We start from the raw sequence: 21,914 nt of genomic DNA, 5'->3' as shown, positions 1-21,914 counted from the left end.
AGGATGGTCTCGATCTCCTGACCTCGTGATCCGCCCGTCTCGGCCTCCCAAAGTGCTGGGATTACAGGCTTGAGCCACCGCGCCCGGCCTACACACTGAAATTCTAAAAGTTATTATGCTCCTTTGTTGATGACACTCATGTTTTCTTATAGTCAAATTAACCAATATGGATGAAAATAGTTAATAAATTCCTATAACCAATTATAATGAGTCAATATTATAATCAAATCTGTGTTGAAATTAATATTTTTCCTACATTTATAATGTTTCTATGTGTGTTAAATTAGATAGATACATTAAGTTAAAGTTAAACAATGTGATTTTTACATACTCTATGCAAATAAACTAGTTAAAAGAGAAATAATCATACACATGAATTGTGACAGTTTAACAACTTTCCCTCTGCATTTGCTAACATGAAACACAGAGGAAATTATTTACTACAATATTCTAAAATCTTTCCAAAATTACTTTTCTTATATATTAAATAAACAATAATAATGAATAATATATACATACCGCATGATGGCCAAGATGATTGGTACACCAGAAAAACCAGAAAATACAAGCGTAGAAAAGATAAAAGCAACGAACAAAGGTAATTTATAGCACTTTGCATCACATTTCCCACGTCTGGCATCAATAAAATCACCTTCTGCATCTGCAGTTATTAATCCTTCTTTAATGCAAGAACAATTGTAGTATGTCTGTGAGTATTGAAGACAGGAAACAATCTTTCAGAAAAATAGTCATAAACAAAAGCTCTTATCATAAAATAAGAATTAAATCAATAACTGCAGGGAGACTCATTAGTTTTATTTCAAAATGTTTTTATATTAAGCCTGCTATGTATTATTTAGAAATGACACATTAATGATAAATCCGAGGTATTTTACATGGCAAAGAATCTCTGTGTGTGTGTGTGGAAGGCAGTGTGTGTGTGTGTGTGTGTGTGTGTGTAATTATAATTAGAAAAAGTTCAGTTAATTTAAGAAATTTTCCTCAAAATATTTATATTCAAATGCATAAGAAATTCTTGGATATATATTAAGGGAAATTAAAAATAATGTAATGAAAAAATGGAATTTTAGCTGAGATTTAAAATATGGACAGTTACCCAATTGTGAAAGGCTTTGAAACCATACTAAAAAGACTTTATTTTGTATGTAATAACGACAGGGCTGCTATCCATTTGGGACAACAGACACAATGCCTAGAATCTGTAACATATTCAGGGCCACATAAAATATTTTAATTTAAAAGCATTTTAAAATCAAAGAAAAAATGAGTATAATAATAAATTATATAAAATGAACATATAGTGATGAATCCAGCTTGGATTGTATTTTTTTCATACCAATGTGATGTAGATAAAATAATTTCTTTATCATTATTAATTTTTCAGTGAAGAAAGGAGAGCACAAAGGCAGAAGTGTCTAGAGCCAATGAAATTCATACTGTAGCCCTGAATGGAAAGCCAGTGAGAATTTGGAGTTGTGGTTGTAGGGTGGATAATTTAAGGCAGATGAATTGGTGACATTTTCTAAGGAGAATTAACCAGAATTTAAAGACACAGAGACCAGTTTGCAATTTATTAATTTATTGGAAATATTCTAAACCACAAAATAAGACGAAGAAAAGAACAACACAATAAATTTAGCAGAAATATTGAATTAGATTTTACTAGTGAAAAAATAAGAGAAATTAAACATAACTTGAATCTGAGTGATTCAGAAAATTATAATTCAGACAAATTTATGTCAGTTTGGTGGGTGAAGTTGCTGAGAGGTTAATACATATGTTAAATAATATAAATACCCAAATATCCAAATATCAATTCCTTCATTCCACCAACTATTTTTTTGAGTGCCTATATGCCAAACATCATTCTAGGTTTTGGGAAAACACAGTAAACAATACTATAGAAACCACTGTTCCGTGTAGGAAACTTTCTATTTGGGGAGACAGGACATTTAAAAAAAAAAAGGAACTTGAGTATTTAATGACAAGTGCTACGGAGAAAATAAAACAAGGACAAGTACAGGGAATATTGGGGGGGCTATAGGACAATACTTAACATGATCAGAGAATGTTTCGATGATAAAGTGATATTTGAGCTGAGATTTGAAAAAGGTAAGTGAGTGGACCACATGGTTATCTAAAAGAAATGTTTCAATTAAAAAAAAAAAAGGAACGGTAATTGAAAAGCTTTGTGGTAGAGCTTGCTTGAAAAGTTGAAAGAAAAGCAAGAACAGAACAGGCTGGATCAGAATGAACATGAAGGAGACTAAGAGAAAATAAAATCAGGGTGGTAGGAAAAGGGAGGATTATACAGCTATTGGGCGGCAATTGCAAGAGCAATGTGAAGAACTTTGGTTTTCATTCTTAGTGATGTGAAGTCATTCGATGGATATATAAATGACGTATTTTAAAAGATCATTGTGACTGCTATATTGAGACTTTTGAAATATGTAGGCAAGGGTAAAAGCAGATGAAACAGTTAAAAGTCTATAAAATAAAGTACAAGACAACAGTGCTTGAGAGGCCAGGGTGGTAATCAGAGAAAATGAAAACGGCCAACTTCAGCGTTTACTTTGAAAATAGGTTTGAAAGGATTTGCTGAAGGATTCTAGAGTGAAAATGGTCACCAGAAAGAAAAAGTCATATGGAGAAGGACTTCCTAGGAGAAACTATGACTTTTAGTCAAGGGAGGCAGTCAGTCATCCACAGCTCAGGGAAAGAACCAAGAAAATCAACACCATGATTTCACTTGTTTCCCCTGTCTTCCTAATTTTGTATTAGGACTCCTTATCATCTTAACCCAGTCCACAGTCAGAGGGCAAAGGAACTTTCATCCTATAATTCAATCTCCTGGGATATTGAGGAGGGTAGAAAAATGTAAAAAATGAATCTGGAGAACAGACGAAAGATATCCAGCACAACAAATAGTTGTAGGCCATACAATCTTTTAGCCATACAAGATGGCTAAAAGGAGAAATAAAAAAATGCAACAAAGGGTTCATGAACAGATTATGGAATCAGAAGATACTGGGCTCTAAAAGGGCTGAAGAACTAAGGAGTCCACGTACTAGATAAAGTGAGCTGAAAGAAAAGAAGTTGTAGATCAATAGTAGAATAATTGAAATTGAGATCATGAAAGGAGTAAAGTCATTGTAAAGGCCTAGGGTATGACCATGGAGGGACATTGCATGAGGTAGGGTGCAAACAAGATTACCAGGAAAGAATATGTCAAGGAATTATAGGGTTAGAGAATTAGAAAGAGCCTCAAGATGAATTTCCAGATTAGAGAGAATGCCAGTGAACCAGGGCCTAAAATCCTCAAGGAATAGGGGGAGGAAGAATCCTTGAGTCTGAGAATGACTGTAACAAAAAGGATAGTAGAAGTAATGCCTGCTCAAGTAAGTTTCAATGATGGAGAATTGGGAAAAAGTAAAGGGAAAATGGTATGAAAGTACTAATGAGTGTCTTAGCTCACTTTGTGTTGCTATAACAGAATGTCACAAACTGGGTAATTTATTTCTCATAATTCTGAAGGCTGGCAAGTTTAATATGAAGGTGGTGGCATCTAGTGAGGGCCTTTGTGCTGCATCATCTCATGACAGAAAGCAAAAGGATAAGAGAACAGGAGCATAAGAGAGGGCCAATCTGTTTTTACAGCAACCCACAACCACAGTAACAAACCCGACCCTGCAAAAATGACATTAATCCCTTGATGAGGACAAAGCCTTCATGGCCTAATCACCTCTTAATGATCCCACCTGTTAATGCCATCACAATGACAATTACATTTCAATGACTTTTTTTCTTCATTTAAATTGGAACACCATGAAAAAAACTTATAAAATATCAACTTTTGCAAATGGCTTGCAAGCCATTGTTAATTACTATATAATGTTAGTTTCTAAGTTACTAATATAGGCCCAAAGTCCTCTACACACAATTTTGAAGTCAAGAGCACTCTGAAGACCAAAGAGTTTTCTTTGTAGCTTATTTGATGAAAAAATACGACCCAGAATAATGTAAAGCTATTTAATGTTTTCATTTCTCTCTCTAAATGAGAATATCACAAGTGTTGGTATAGAAATATTAATGTTCGATTACAGTTGCTGCTCTGCTGAGTGTGGAATATGATATACAATGATTATGTACTATATTTCTTTTTAAAATCCAACAATTGAGATATTTGAATGCAAGAATTTTGGATAAAAGCTTGTGAGCCTTGAACAGGAGTATTTTTCTTACCCAAATGTACTGTCTCAGCTGAGAGGACGTGAGTAGTCTCTACACAGTTACAAGAGCATAGTAATGGTGATGAAAGTACAGTGCTAACTTAAACATCATTACTTTTCGTTAAAAAAATAATGCATGACCACTGAAAATATTTTTAAGATATTTTCATTTTTAAGAAAAATGAATAAAGTAAAAATAGTTAAGTCCCCAAAGATGGATATTATCTTAAAGCATTTTTTTCATTTTCTAAGATATCATGTTAAATAAAAGAACAAAGTGCATAAAAATATGTATGATATGCTCCCATTTGTATAGAAAAGGCTCTATATGCTTTAACATGTATATTTCTATAATGATGCATAAAAAGAGATAGTAAAATTTGTTGCTTCTGAATATGAGCACAAGATATCAATGGCCTGTGATAGAAAAGAGACATATTTAACAGTACAGCTTAAACTATTTGAATTATTTACAATGAAAAACTACTACTTTATCCCAAAAAAGATGTAAATTTAAAGTAGCGTTTTATGATTATTCATCTGACAAATATTTATTAAGCATCTGCAGAGAAACAGGCAGTAATCTAGATACTGCAAATAATAGTGAAACAAAGAGACAAATTTCCTAACAAGTACAGTATAAAATCAAGATTTTTAATTGAATTTTATATTACACATATACATTTTTTTCCTATTTTTCTACTTATTTTTTCTAATTATTTTTCTACTTTTTATTTTTCTTATTTTTTGACTAGTCATCTCTGAAAGGTTCATATTATTCTTTCAAGTACATACGTCACCATTTACATAAACTCATTCCTACAACTTGCCAATTTATTTCCTTCTGAGTTTTAAAGTATTACTTAGATGTCCAATATCTATTTTATTTTCTTGGAATTGAGACTCACTACAGAAAATACTGCATCTAAGAACATCAGCATTTTAAATGTTGTTTGATATGTATCCCCAAATTGCTTAAGAATGTAATTTAGGCTGGGCATGGTGGCTCACACCTGTAACCCCAACACTTTACGACACTGAGGCAGGCAGATCACGAGGTCAAGAGATCGATACCAGCCTGGCTAACATGGTGAAACCCCATCTCTACTAAAACTACAAAAAATTAACCGGGCCTGGTGACAGGCACCTGTAGTCCCAGCTATTTGGGAGGCTGAGGCAGGAGAATGCCATGAACCTAGGAGGTGGAGCTTGCAGTGAGCCAAGATTGCGTCACTGCTGTGCCACTGCCCTCCAGCCTGGGCAATGGAGCGAGACTTCATCTCAAAAAGAAAAAAAAAATGTATTTTAAAAGTTTATAACACCAGAAACATATAAGATTATGTGTTAATTTGAACTATCAACATTTTTAAATTTATCACATTTAAAAAGAGAAGGGAGTACTCTGTTGTTTTTATTTATGTTTTAATTTTAGAGTTAAACATTATTTTCATAAACTTGGTATTACTATAATGGATTTCTGTACACAATGTTTGTATAAAATGTTAGACTATTAGAGGCATAAAAAAATCCAAGTTTTGTGGGAGAACACTAGAGAATATATACCTGTGCTGTATTACCTATAGAGTAAAGAAGCAACTACTCAACTAGCTTCGCAGAAATTAAACCAAAGAGCAAGGATGAAAAGAGAGAAGTAAGTTCTACATTTGATGAAACAATAAAACAGCCACAACTTTAATTCAAAACATATGAAAAATGTCACCTAAATAAAAAGAAAATACACATAACTCCATACACTGGAGGTATCTCACAGAATTCTCCAACATGGGAACATTAATTTATTGTATTATTATTTGTTACATTTATTATATATTTATTATTTATTGTATTATTATCTGTTATGCAATTTTACAGCATTTAAAATAATTAGTGAGAGTCCCTTTTCTGACATGATTTAAGTCCTCCAAGTCTCATCCCTCCAACTGATTACAAATCAAAACTCTGGTTAAAATATGCAAAAAGTAACTACCTATAGAAGTTCTAAATGAAAGAAAAGCAGCTGAATTGTGGAGGAGAAGAGAAAGATATTGGGGTAGAAAAAGGCATTTAAATTAAAAATTGCTGAAAACTACCCAAATTTGGTGAAAATATAAATTTATGGATTCAAAAAGTTCAGTGAATTACAAACAGGATAAACTCAAAGAAAACCAAACCATCATACTAATGAACAGCAAAATTAAAAAAAAAAATACTGAAAATAGCTAGATAAAACAATATATATTATATACAAGTAAATCAATTATTTGAATCACCGTAGATGTATCATCAGAAACCATGGGTGCTGGAAGACAGAGAAGCATCATATTTACAGTGTTGAAAGAAAATAATGATCACCCTAGAATTCAATGTCTAGTGAAAATATACTTCAGGAATGAAGGCAAGACAAAGATATCTTAAGTTAAAAGAACATTAAGAGGATGTCACCAGCCTACCTTCTTTACAAGAAATGCCAAAATAAGTTCTTCAAACTTAAGGCAAATGATGCTGCTGAGTGAAACTCACATCTTCATGAATGATGAATATTAAATTTCTGGGTAAATATAAGACTATATTATTTTCATAAGATATTTTAAGTATGATTATTTTTTAAACAAGTCATAACATTATCTATCACAAATTTGAACATATGTATAGCTATAAGACATGTTACAAACTGCAACATAAATGTTACTGGGGAGACGTAAAGGTACATATATGGTGAGTTTTATACCTATATGGTTTTATATTACACTATGTTCTATAATATTAATTCTAAATAGACTGTGAAATGTTATATAATCTAAGAGCCATCAATTAAAAATCAATTCAAAGAGATAAAACAAGATATCAATTTATACTAAAATGAAATAGCAAAGTGGATTCAATTCCAATAATAAAATGGGCAGGTAGATCTAAACTCAGCCATATTGATAACTCTATTAAATATAAATAATTTTTGAACTCCAATTAAAAGACAGAATAACAGAATTGGAGAAAAGGTAAACCCATACTTTATGCTGGCTACAGGAGATAGTCTAAACGTAAAGACACAGATAGGTGGAAAATAAAAGAATAGAAATAAAATATACCATAAAAATAGCAAAATAATGTTATAATAATGATTCAATATCATGCAAAATACACTTCAAGACAAAGAATATTATTATCAGAGATGAAAAGGAAACTTTTAGAAAAATGGATGGTTCATCAAAAAGATGTGACAATTACTAATATGTAGGCATATAACAGAACCTACACATTAATAAATACACAACACAAAAATAAAATAAGAGATAGACAATTATACAACTATATTAGGTATTTTTCAAACACAGTGTTCAGAATTTAACACAACATTATAAGCCACACAAAGTGACATGAAAAACTGACTTAAAATTAGAGAAAAATAAACAATATAAGTAGATTCATAGGTGACCTAGATAGCAGAGTTAATAGTAAGAATGTTAAAATAGTTATGATTAATATGCTCCAGAAAGTACGGGAGACAAATGAATAACGTAGCTTAAATTATGTAGAATTTCACCAGAGATTTGTATTCTAAAAAAAAAAAAAAAAAACATTAATACTAGAACTAAACAATACAAGTGAAATTAGAACCTCAGAAAATGGGTTTAACAGCAGAGCAGACACTGTGAAATAGAGGATTCGTAACTGGAAGATAGATGAACAGAAAATATCCATATTTAAATAAACAGACGAAAAGGGATATAAAAGAGAAAAAGTGGCAAAAGATTATGGAACAGAAGTGGAAATGACTATTTGTAGTCTGGGTTAAGCAGAATTCCAAAACAGCACCCAAGATTCTCTCCCTCTGTTGTGTACATCCTACATAATCCCTAGGACTGTAAGTTGATAAGGAAGCAAAAGGCATGACTCAACTCCATAGGTGGGGGCTCAAACATTGGACCAAATTGAGGACTAGCTAAAACAGGGACAGGGTGAAGCAGCTTTCCGTAAGACATGTCCACCAGTGTGCCATGTCAGTTTACCATTGCCATGGCAACAATAGTAGTTACCACCCCTTTCCATGGCAATGACCCAACATCCCAGTTACCCCTCACCCTTTTCCTAGAAATTTCTGTATAATCTACCCCTTAATCAGCATGTAATTAAAGTGGATATAGATGTACCTGCAGACCGGCCTCTGAGCTGTTACTGTGGGCACATTGCCTATTGGGTAGCCCCACTGCACAAGGAGTAGTACCTCTCTGTTGCTACTGTATACCAGTGCTTCAATAAAAGTTTCTGTCTAATACTGACCTTTAATGACGCCCTTGAATTCTTTCCTGGGCAAGGCCAAGAACCTTCCTGGGCTAAGCCCCAATTTTGGAGCTCATCTGCCTGCATCAATCTGTTTTACTCAATTATATTCTATGGCATAGTTTAAGAAAGGAAAACTATCTTGGATAAACCTCACCTAATTAGATGAGAATTAAAATGTACTAAGCGCCTCTTGAAATCAGAGATACAAAATATACAATGTAAGGGAGATTCTCTGTTGCTAACACTGAAGATGGAGGGAGTCATTTGTGAAAGAATGTGGGTGGTCTGTAAAAGCTAATACTGGCCTCCAACTGACAGCTAGCAAAAAAAATTAGAGCCTTGTTTTTTTAACCCAAGGGAACCAAATTTGGTCAATAACCTGAAGAAACTTACAAGTGAACTCTTTCCAAGGCCCTCCAGAAAGGAGCACAACTCAGCCATCACCCTGATTTCAGCCTGTGAGACTTGGAGCAGAGGATCCAGTCATGCATAGCATGTCTGGATTGCTGACCTTAGAATTGAGAGCTAATAAATGAGTGTTATTCAAATCCACTAAAACTGGGGTACAATAATCCCCCCTTATCCATGAGAAATACATTCTAAGATCCCTGTATGTCCGAAACCATGAATAGAACTGTACCCTATATCTACTCTTTTTTTTCCTATACATACATACATATAATAAAGTTTAATTTATAAATTAGTCACAGTAAGAGATTAACACTATTAATAAAATAGAACAATTATAGCAATACTGCAATAAAAGTTATGTGAAGATTCTCTCTCTCTCTTTCTCTCTTCTGTGTCTCCCAAAATATTTTAATATTTTCAGACCACAGTTGATTGCAGGTCATTTAAATTACGGATGCAGGGGCTACTGCAGTTTATTATGTAGCAATAATAAACTAATACATAGTTCCCAAAAATACAGGAAAGAGAGAGAGAGGTTAATAGCTAAGAAGTTTTCAACTGATACACAAGAATCCACAGACTCAAGATACTCTGTGAAACCCAAGCAAAATAAACATAATCAAAGCCACATATATATACATCAAAGGAAAACATCTGATAACCAAAAACAAAGAGAAAATCCCAAAGCATCCAGAAACAGAAGGCAACATATGGTGTCTTTTAAATGTTGGTGGTGGGGGGAATGAAGAGTGGGGGGAATCACTGCCAATCTAAAATTCCATACCCAGTGAAAACAGTGTTCAAAATGAAGGTGAAATAAAGTTCTTCAGGCAGAAGAAAAATAATTCCAGATGAAACAATGGAAATGCAAGGAAAAGGGTAAATATAAGTCAATATTGACTGTACAAAAGCCAAATTATAATAGCATATTTCATTTAAAACATATAAAAATACATATTAAAAATAGCACAAAGATAGTGGGTCAGTAAATAAAATTAAAATATTCCAATGATATTTAAGCTGAATGAGAACCTGAAGCCTTGCTTCCTATAATCCTTAATCCTTTGGATGTGATTTACTTTCCTCTTCAGAGATAAATAGAATGAAGTTTCTGTTGAACTTCTGGAAGAATATTCATATTGCTATTTTATAATGAAAACTATATCAGCTACTGAAAGGAATCAGTCTGCGGAGATCACAAAAAAAAGCCCATGATTTCTTTAATATCTATATAAAGAAATTTGAAGATCTTTGGAAGCACGGATAAGAAGAATACATGTGGTTCTCAATGAGGAAAAGCTCCCCAGGAATATTATCAATATCAACAGCAGGTATGTATTTTCAGTTTTAGTACAGCTGTACTTTTTCTAGAGAAACCTAAAAATCGTTAGAGGTATAGTATTTCCTACTACTCCTCTCACAAACTTTTGCATAAACTTCATTGAAGAGCATCTAATTTTGACTTATATTGGCCCTGATCGTATTTTGAATAGGAACATTTAATCAGAATTTTTTTACACTTGTCATATTTTCATTGAGAAAATATTTTTCAAAGGGGATTCCATTAACAGCATATAGGTACTTGATCATTTTTTGTATAGTGTATCTTATTTTAATTTGTATTTTGTTGAGATTATTTTTATTGGTATCGATCTTTTCCCATTTGAAATTGATGCTTATTCTATCCATTAATCAGTTCCATCCATATCACATTTTACTAACAGCTTCTACTTTGTAGGTTTTCTATCAAAGCCATTTTTTTCTAGCAAGGCTAATTGTCTTACTAGGCAATTTCTGACATATTGATTTTATTCTTCTTTCAGTTTTCATTAAGTATCAAATGTTATCACACAGTTTGAGTGACTATTTTGTGGATTATTTCTATCACTATTATTCCTCATAAATTAATTACTCCTTAGAGAAATATATATTAAAAAAAACTATGAAGAGTTTCATTAAATAAATAAAGTCTCTAAAAGAGATTCCCTAGAAAAAAGGAAGCAGGGGTTGGAGCTATATCCTTGATGGAATGTTTAGCTCTTGAATATTCCATGGAATCAAAACATCAAGGTCAAACAGTTTTACTGTATACTGTGATGACATAGTGAGCATTTAAAAATAATTTACTTATAGCAAAATAAAAAGAAGGAGAGGAAGTGGTGTTATGGGATCTTTGGGATGTCACTTTGGAGGCCAGAAATCTCTGTAGTTAACGTGCCTTTGCCCAAGTTCTTATCCTGTGCCCCGGAAGAATGAGGTAGGCAGACAAGTGGAAGGTTAACAAGAAGGAGAGGAGCTTTATTGAGTATTACAACAGCTCAGAGGAGAATTGCAGTGGGTAGCTCCTCTCTGTAGACAGGTTATCCTGTCCAGTATTCAGCTCTCAGCAAAGAGGAGTCCCTCGAGAGGGTTGCTCCTCTCTGCAACTGGTCATCCCCATGTCTGCAGCTCTAAGCAGAGAGGGTAGCTCCTCTCTGTAGCTGTTCATCCTTCATTGCTCCATCCCCTGCCTGCTCTGGCTGATCCCTGGGCTTTTATGGACCTCAGAGGGGAGGTAGTGCATGCTGGTTTGTCCATGGGTGGTCATGGGCAGGCCAGAAAAGGCACCACACCTCTTTGTTGCTCTCTCCCATTCTCGAAGACTAGTCAGAGCAAGGAAAGATAAACAGAGTTTTCAAAGAATGGATCCATGCTTCTGTGCTATTTAAAAGGTGAAAGTTGGAGTAGATAGTCCATCATTTAGTTAAAAGCTTATTTATGCAACTTGGGATATTAAAAAATTAACTTCAACAAGTGGTAGAGTGGTCAACTGTTCTCCATGACAGAAGAAGAAAATGTGTTAGCAGGGTGGCAGAAAGCCCAGAGAAATAAGGGATTCGGATGGTAATGGCCCCACAGATGAGCACACAAGGGAATTTTTAAATAGTCTCAATTTACATAAATGCCAAAGGGCAAACAGAAATAACATATATTCAAGTCACATATGTTATTGCCCTGTAAAACTCTAACTAACTCTCTCACTTTCCTGGATGTACTAACAAAAGCATACAAGTTACGGTGACTTCTGATAAACCATAGGACTAATTTCCACATCTAAATTAATGTGGAGCAGAAAGAGAGAAACAGCAAAAAGGTAGAGAGTAAACAATTTGAATTCTTCAGTAGGAGAAAAAACTCAGTGAAAGGTGACCAAAAGGATAGTATTCATCTATCTCTAAGTGTGTAAAAGATTGTGGCTCAAGGTTTCAGGAGATTGGGTGCTGCTGTAAAGTAGCATAGAGCTAAGACAAACTACATAGGGGAAGGTTCTCTCAGGCTGTTTCATTCAACTTTGCTGTGGCCAAGAGGTAGATAAGAGTTCTTCATTGCTTTAAAACAATAAAGTTGGGATGATGTAATATGTGTGTGTGTGTGTGCGTGTGTGTGTGTGTGTGTGTGTGTGTTGCTGTTGTTTGTTTTTATGAGATGTGTTCTCACTCTGTCACCCAGGCTGGAGTGCAGTGGCACAATCATGACTCACTGCAGCCTTGACCTCCCAGGCTCAGGCAATCCTCCCACCTCAGCTTCCCGAGTACCTGGGACTACAGTCATGCACCACTATGCACAGTTAATTTTTGTATGTTTTGTAGAGACAGGGTTTCGCCATGTTGCCCAGGCTGGTCTCAAACTCCTGGGCTCAAGTGATGCACCCTCTTAGGCCTCCCAAAGTGCTGGGATTATAGGAATGAGCCACTACACCTGGCCCCATAGATGTGTTATTGAGGACTAAGCTCTGATTTTTTTTTAAATCTTGCCCAAACTCCTATCTAATGGATCTGGGGAGTCATACCTTTCAAACCATAAATTCTCATCAGATGGGTTTTATTTAACCCATATATCGTGACTAACTTTCCAATCTGACTCTGGCATAACATTAGGTGACAAAGAAGAAAATCAAAATATTTTACCTCAAAACATATTTCTTTGCCATATTTTGAAATGGTCCTGCAAAGCAGTCCTTTGTGGGGGGGAAATTTGCATCTGTAAAGAATCTCTATTAACATAACAAATAACGTAACATTTCTTCGGGGCCTTTTAATCCTGAAGAGGTTAACTGAGAGTCTATCGCCTTTTAAAAGGTCTAAATAGGAAACATTTGTCATCTGTTGTCTCTAAGGGCAGCCACTATGAGACTTCAAAAGAACCTTGGTCTCCACAATCTTTTTTCTTAACCTGGACATTTCCTTTCTATTGATCCCAAGTCTTTAGACAAACTCAACCAATTACCAACAAGAAAATGTTTAAATTTACTTATAGCCTGGAAGCCCCACCCCAAAACCCTACCCCAAGTACCACTCTCCCCTCCCCTGTCTTCAAATTGTTCTGCCTTTCTGGATCAAACCAATGTATTTCTCAAAGGTATTTGATTGATGTTTCATGCCTCCCTAAAATGTATAATACCAAGCTTCACTGTGACCACCTTGGGCACACTTTCTCAGGATCTCCCAAGGTGTCACAGGCCATGGTCACTCATATTTGGCTCAGAATAAATCACTTCAAATACAGAGTTTGACTCTTTTCATTGACATTTTAATGTAGGAATATCCCTTTCACTCCCAATTTCCATAAGCTCTTTGTATTGCGGCAATATAAAACAAATTTTTGGCCAGGCACGGTGACTCACAGCTGTAATCCCAGCAGTTTTGGAGGTGAGGCCAAGGCAGGTGAATCACTTGAACTTAGGCATTCAAGACCAGCTTGGGCAGTGTGGCAAAACTCCATCTCTAAAAAAATTACAAAAATTAGCTGGGTGTGGTGGTGTGCACCTGCAGTTTCAACTATCCTGTAGGCTGAGGTGGGAGGATAGCTTGAGCCCAAGAGGTGGAGGTTGCAGTGAGCTGGGATCTTACCACTGCACTCCAGCCAGGGTGACAGAGTCAGACCTTGTCTCAAAAAATAAACACACACCAAACAAACCCACAAATTTTATTTTCTTGTCTTTAACATGTAAAAGGGGAAAATAAGAAAAAATAGGTTTTATAGAGAGTTGGAAGAAAAATGTTAATAGCATTTACAAGTTGAACATTTCACTAAAGAGGAAGAAGCATAAAAAATAATAGTTATAATATAATGAAAATATAAATGTATAACAAAACATAATAATTATAAAAACTAATTACCTTTTTTCGGGTTAGTGCTTTAGAATACGTACACCCTGCAAAGCAGGGAGAAAAGTATTCGATATCATCTCTTCCACATATAGAAGAATAAACTGAAGATGAGCATCTACATTTTTCATTGCAAGGAGCCGTGAGGTTTCCCAACTGCCCTTCTCTATAGAAACAAGATGGAATGTAATCATATTACCATTATTTTATAATTATTGAAGCAAATGTCAAGATATCAGTGAGATCCATAAAATATGCTTATTGAAATAATTTCTTTTTTTAACAGCTTTACTGAGGTCTGAGGTACAATAGACTGCACATACTAAGATTAAAATTTGAAAATTTTTGATACATGTATACACTTGTGAAATCATCACCAAAATCATGCCAACAAACATAATAATCAAAAGTTTATTTATAACAAATATAATAATAATAAAAAAAAACCCAAAAGTTTCCTTGTGCCCCTTTATAATTTCCCCACTCCTTGGCATACACTGATCCACTTTCTGTTACTATTCATTTGTTTGAATTTCCTAAGAGTTTATGAAATAGAATCATACAATATGTCAAGTTTCTTTGGCTTCTTTCATGCAGCTGGTCTTTATTTGGTCTTTGTATGGTCATATGCTTTCATGTCTCTTGGATAAATATTAAGAAATAGAATATTTGCATCATGCAGTAGGCATTCACTTAACTTTTTAAGAAACTGTCGGTTTTTTAGAACTGTTGTGACATTTCATATTTCCATCAGCAGTGTATAAGAGTTTCGTTTGTTCTCCTCACCAACACTTGGTATGGTCTCTTTTTAAAAAAATGTTAGACATTTTAACAGGAGTGTAGTAGTTTCATATTTGGGGTTTTAATAAGCATTTTGCTAGTGAGAAATGATGTTGATAATCTTTCCATATATTTATTTTCAATCTGTATTTTTTATTAAATATCTGTTCCAATCATTTGCCCATTTTGTTGGATTGCTTACTTTTTAATATTCTGGAAGTAATTTTTTTGTTAGATATATGATTTTCCAATAGTTTTGCACATTATATGGCTTGCTTTTTCATACCATAAACAAGTTCTTTCAAACAGTAATTTTTAAATTTTTGACAAGTTTCAATTTATTAATTCATTTTTTGTTTGTTTGTTTATGTGTTTGGTGTCACATCTAAAAGATACTTGCCAAATGCAAAATCAAAAATATATTCTCTTATATTTTTGGAGTTTTATATTTTATATTTTCATCTATAATCTATTTTGAACTATTTTATGTGGTACAAGATGTGAATTAAATTTATTTGCATATAGACATCTAATTATCCAACATAATTTGTTAAAATTATTGGAACAACATAAAATTGCCCACTTTTAGCAGTCCTATTCAAAATAGTACTGGAAGTCCTAGCCAGAGCAACCAGGAAAGAAAAAGAAATAAAAGGCTTCCAAATTGGAAAAGAGAAAGTCAAATTATCCCTGATCATTGATGATACAATCTTAGATCTAGAAAAACCTAAAGACTCCATCAAAAATCTCTTAGATTTGATAAATGAATCCAGTAAAGTTTCAGTGTAGAAAATTAACATACGAAATTAGTAACGTTTTTATACACCAGTAAAAATCTAGCTGAGAACAAAATTAAAAAGGCAAGCCAGGCCGGGCGCCATGGCTTCTACCTGTGATGCTAGCACTTTGGGAGGTTGGGGCAGGCGGATTGCCTGAACTCAGGAGTTTCCGACCAGCCTAGGCAACACGGTGAAACCCCATCTCTACTTAAAATACAAAAAATTAGCCAGGCGTGGCAGCATGCAACTGTAGTCCCAGCTACTTGGGAGGCTGAGGTAGGAGAATTGAACCAGGAAAGTGGAGGTTGCAGAGAGCTGAGATTGTACTACTACACTGCAGCCTGGGCAAAAAGAGTAAAACTCCATCTCAAAATAAATAAATAAATAAAATAAAAAGGCAAGCCTGTTTACAATAGGTCCAAAAAGTAAAATGCCTAGGAATTTATTAAACTAAGAAGGTGAAAGATTTCTATAAGAGAAGAAAACTACAAGAAAGTAATTGCTGATGACACAAACAAATGGAAAAACTTTCCATGCTCATGGATCAGAAGAATTAATCTTGTTAAAATGATTTTACTGCCCAAAGCAATCTACATATTCAATAAAATCCCTATCAAAATATCAGCATCATTTTTTATAGAATTTTTTAAATCCTAAAATGCACGTACAAGCAAAACTAGAAGCCCAAATAGCAAATGTAATTCTAAGCAAAAGGAACAAAATTGGAGGTATCACATTATTCAATTTCAAATTACACTTTAAGGCTACAGTAACCAAAACTGCATTGTACTGGCATAAAAATAGACCCATATATCAATGAAATAGAACAGAAAACCCAGAAGAAAAGCCACATATTTACAGCCAACTGATCTTTGACAAAGTTAACTGGGACATACATTTGGGGAAAGGACACCCTTTTCAATATATGATGCTGGGAAAATTGGATTGTTATGTATAAGAGAATGAAAATGGACCCCTGTCTGTCACCCTATACAAAAAGCACTCAACATGGGTTAAAGACTCAAATAGAAGTCTCTAAACTCTAGAAATACCAGAAGAAAACATAGGAAATATTCTTCCAGACATTGGTCTAGGCAAAGAATTCATGATTGATACCTCAAAAGCACCAGCAACCAAACAAAAATACACAAATGGGACTTAATTAAACTAAAAAGCTTTTGCACAGCAAAAGATATAACCTACAGAGTGAACAAACAACCTGCAGTTTGGGAGAAAATATTTTCAAGCTATCCATCCAACAGAGACTAATAACCAGAATATTTAAGGAACTCAAACAGCTAAACAAAAACCCCCACAAATAATTTCACTGAAAGGGGGCAAATGACATGAATAGACATTTTTCAAAAGAAAACAAAAACAGCCAACAGGTGTATGATAAATGCTCAACATCATTAATCATCAAACAAATGCAAATTCAAACTACAATAAAGTATGATCTTACTCTAGTCAGAATGGCTATTTTTAAAAAGTTAAAAAATAACAGATGTTAGCAAAGATATGGAGAAAAGGAAATGCTTCTACACTGTTGGTGGGAATGTAGATTAGTACAACTTCTATGAAAAACAGTATGAAGTTTTCTCAAAAACTAAAAAATATAACTACCATTCAATCTAGTAGTCTCACTATTGGGTAACTAACAAAAGAAAAATAAAACAATATATCAAAAAGATATCTGCATTTATTTATAGCAGTAATATTCACAATAGCAAAGATGGAATCATCCTAAATATCCATCAACAGATGATTGAATTAAAAAATGTGAGATATATATATACACACACACACACACACATATATACACACACATTGAATAGTATTTAGTCGTAAGAATGAAATAATGTCTTTTATGGCAACATGGATGAAATGGGAAGTCATTATCTTAAGTGAAACAAGTCAGATACAGACAGACAAATAGCACATGTTCTCACTCATAAGTGGGAGCTAAAACTTGTGTACCCATAATTGTAGAGAGTGGAATGATAGACCATGGAGACTCAGAAGGGTAAGGAGGTGAAAGGGTGATAGATAATGAGAAATTACTTAATGGGTATAATGTATGTTATTTGGGTGATAGACACCCTAAAAGCCCTGACTTGACCACTTATATCACCTATGCATGTAACAAAATTGCAATCATACCCCACAAACCTATGCAAATAAAAAATATATTAAAAATGTACTGAGACTTGTTTTGCAACCTGGAATATGCTCCAACTTGGTAACCATTACATGCACGCATGAATAAAGTGTATATTGTTATGTGGGCCATTTCTACAAATGTCAGTTAGGACAATTGGCAGTATTATTCAAACCAGAATTTTTTGATCTGCATCTGACCACTGATTTCTTTGGTCTACTCTTTCTATTTATTGTTGAGTCTTCTATTCATTATCTGACTATAGCTATAAATGTCTTCATTTCTCCTTGCAATGTACACATTTTTGCTCTATATGCAGTTAATATATATTTAGAATTGTTATGTATTCCTGATGAATTGGTCGTTTTATCATTATGTAATGATCTTCTTTATTCCTGCTAATATTCTTTGCTCTCAAAACTACTTGATCTGGTATTATACTCCAGCTTTCTTTTGATTGTTGTTAATAAGATACATCTTTTCCCATTCTTTTCTGCTTAATATACTACTATCTATATTTGAAATACATTTATGAAATGCAGCATATACAGTTCGGTCTTCTTTTTTTTTTTTCAAAATAAAGATTATCTCCCTTTTAACTGATGTTCAGCTATGTACATTTAATGTGATTACTAATACGGTTAGGGTTAAATCTACCCTCTTTTTGTTTCCCATTTGTCGTCTCTCTTTGTTCACTTTTTCCTCTTTTTCTGCCTAATTTGAGATTAAATATCTATTTTTTAATAATTTCATTTTAACTATGTTAATTTATTTGTTGTGACTCTCTTATTTTAGTGATTGTTTCAAGATTTATAGTATACATTTTTAACTTAACACAGTCTACCAACATGTGCTATTACGGCATTTCATGTAAACCCATATTACATGTTTTTCTGTTTTAAATAATTATTTTCAAAGAGACTTAAATAATAATTTTAAAAATGTATATTTATCCACATAGTTAACATTTTTATTGTTCTTCTTTCCTTTATGAGGATTCATATTTACGTCTGGTATCATTTCATTTCTGACTGAAAGACTTCCTTTAACATTTTATGTAGTGTAGGTCAGCAGTTCAAGACCAGCCTGGCCAACATGGTGAAACCCTGTCTCTACTAAAAATACAAAAATTAGCTGGGTGTGGTGGAGGTTACATGCCTGTAATCCCAGCTACTATGAGGCTGAGGTGGGAGAACCACTTGAACCTGGAAGGTGGAGGTTGCAGTGGGCCGAGATTGTGCCACTGCACTCCAGCTTGGGTGACAAGAGCAAAACTCCGTTAAAAAAAAAAACAACTTACTTTTTTTGTCTAAAATTATTTCTCAATTTTTTGACAGATATTCTGGCTTGATATAAAATTACAGGTGATTTGTCTTTTTAGGACTCTAAAAATATTCCACTGTCTTCTTACCTGCATTTGTTTCTGATAAAAATATGCCATTACCCTTATCTCTGGACCTTCATACATAAAGTATTTTTCCTGCTTTTGCTAATTTTAATATTTTCTTTGTATCACTTATTTTGCATAATTTGATTATTATGTGTTATGGTATAATTTTTTTTTATTATAAAGCAAGACTCTTTATCATTATAAATCAATCATAGGCAACCAGAATTATCCAAATCAGTAGCTGTACATAGGACTCTCTAATAGTCAACTGTCATAAATCATTTTGAAGAATGAAGAATACATTTCTCGCTAGATAGTTTACATGCTGTTTTGCTGTTTATGTAATGTGTGGTGTCTCTATAATATCATAGGCAATACACATATAGTGTAAACACTTTCATAATTAAAAATAATAGAAATTCTGGCCGGGTGCGGTGGCTCATGCCTGTGATCCCAGCACTTTGGGAGGCTGAGGCGGGTGGATCACAAGGTCAAGAGATCGAGACCTATCTGGCCAACATGGTGAAACCCTGTCTTTACTAAAAAAAAAAATACAAAAATTAGCCGGGTGTGATGGCAGGCTGTAGTCCCAGCTACTTGCGAGGCTGAGGCAGGAGAATCCCCTGAACAGGGAGGTGGAGGTTATAGTGAGCCAAGATTGTGCCACTGCAGTGCAATCTGGCGACAGAGTGAGACTCCGTCTCTAATAATAATAATAATAATAATAATAAAAGAAATTCTAATGTTCATCTAATTAATAAGTGACCAATTTAGAAATAGACATTAATGCAAAATGCATTTATGTGAAACAAGACAAAGCCTGTAACCACATTTTTTATTAGTTAGAAGTGTGGTGGCCGAGCATGGTGGCTCATGCCTGTATTCCCAGCACTTCAGGAGGCTGAGGCAGGCAGAGCAAGAGGTAAGGAGATCGAGACATGGTGAAACCCTGTCTCTACTAAAAAAACAAAAACAAAAACAAAAAAGGACAAATTAATCTGGTGTGGTGGCAGGCACCTGTAGTCCCAGCTACTCGGGAGGCTGAGGCAGGAGAATTGCTTGAACCCAGGAGATGGAGGGTGGAGGTTGCAGTGAGCTGAGATCATGCCACTGCATTCCAGCCTGAGTGACAGAGCAAGACTGTCTCATTAAAAAAGAAAAAAAGTGTGGCAGAAATGTTGGTTGGACAATAGTAGGGAGTCATCTATGGTTCCTAGGAATTATTAATTAGTCTAATCTAGTAAAGCTTCCAAACACTCCTTGACATACTTCTATTATTTAAAAACCTAGTTTATATACTTACTTCTTTATTAAAATATATTAATGTCTGTGGTGACATGTATTGGGCAAATTAACTAAAAATTTAGAGACTAATTCCTCTAACTCAATAATCTTTCCAGTAGCACAGATAATACATGATTTACAATTATGTAATGAAAGTTCATCTCAAAACACCAACATTATCACTCTAACATCATTGCTGTCTGATTAGAGTACCACCTGCATTGTTATTGCTTTAACTGAAAATCAATTTCTCAATCATTGAATTACATAAAGCCCTGAGAGGGATCATACTTATTATCTCTGTCTTCAATTTGCTAGACTTTCCTGGGCTGTCAGTTCATCTAGATTTAGAGTAAATGTTAAATGCAGTAGTTAATCTCTAAACTGTTAGGAGATGTGGCTGCTCAGATATCGTCAGACATAATTCCTTTTTCCTATCTCCATTGTTTTGAAGTGGGGAAGGGGAGTAAATCTTGGTTGGTGTAGAGCCAATTTGTCTTTATTTTGAGAAAAGAAATGAAAACAGAGTTCCTATATCACTGTCGTAATGTAAATATATGAACAAAATAGTAAAAGGCCTAAGAAATGTTCAAAATACTACGTGTAAACCTCTTTCTTATGAAGGACACAAATGTCTCATAATTCTTTAATGGAGAATGAATAAGAGAATTCATAATTATCTTATTAGTTCTGTTGAAGCTATAAAGCCTTGCCAATGAATTTCCTTCCAATAAATAATTTCCCATTTATTTGCAGAGATTTAGCTGAGACTCTCCAGGTTCACAGTCTTTAGGATCCACCTCATCTTTTGAGTTGCAGCCACGCTGTTTCTAGACATCTTCCAGGTAATGGTTGAACATATTCAAGATTAATGCCTGAATATTGCTTCCCAAAATGAAACTCCTAGAATGGGTAAATTTTTCTTTCAAAATCCTCTGTTGGATTGGCAATGCTTTGGTCAGATATGAAACATAGCCTGAGGCTTTCCCTGTCTAATTCTATTTCGTCCCTACTCTCTGTTTATAGGTGTCAGATCTGTTTCATGATCCTAAGGCTTTGCCTACCCATTTTTTTTTTTTTTTTTTTTTTTTATACTTTAAGTTCTAGGGTACATGTGCATAATGTGCAGGTTTGTTACATATGTATACTTGTACCATGTTGGTGTGCTGCACCCATCAACTTGTCAGTACCCATCAACTCGTCATTTACATCAGGTATAACACCCAATGCAATCCCTCCTCCTTCCCCCTCCCCATAATAGGCCTCGGATTGTGATGTTCCCCTTCCTGAATCCAAGTGATCTCATTGTTCAGTTCCCACCTATGAGTGAGAACATGTTGTGTTTGGTTTTCTGTCCTTGTGATAGTTTGCTGAGAATGATGGTTTCCAGCTGCATCCATGTCCCTACAAAGGACACAAACTCATCCTTTTTTA

General features: G+C 34.2%; 1 protein-coding gene across 1 annotated transcript in view; it reads right to left on the bottom strand.

Annotated features, from left to right (window-relative positions):
• SLCO6A1 (solute carrier organic anion transporter family, member 6A1) overlaps positions 1-21,914 on the bottom strand; it is a 141,853-nt gene that overhangs the window by 29,112 nt on the left and 90,827 nt on the right. Inside the window, exons 9-10 of the mRNA XM_012001522.1 lie at positions 14,102-14,255; positions 520-707 (exon numbers count right to left, since the gene is read on the bottom strand). Of these exons, the coding sequence (XP_011856912.1) occupies positions 520-707; positions 14,102-14,255 (342 nt within the window). The remainder of the gene's footprint in view (positions 1-519; positions 708-14,101; positions 14,256-21,914) is intronic.

This window comes from Mandrillus leucophaeus, unplaced genomic scaffold (assembly GCF_000951045.1).
Source record: "Mandrillus leucophaeus isolate KB7577 unplaced genomic scaffold, Mleu.le_1.0 Scaffold662, whole genome shotgun sequence".
NCBI classification, from domain to species: Eukaryota; Metazoa; Chordata; class Mammalia; order Primates; family Cercopithecidae; genus Mandrillus; species Mandrillus leucophaeus.
This window is presented reverse-complemented; position numbering and strand designations above follow the sequence as displayed.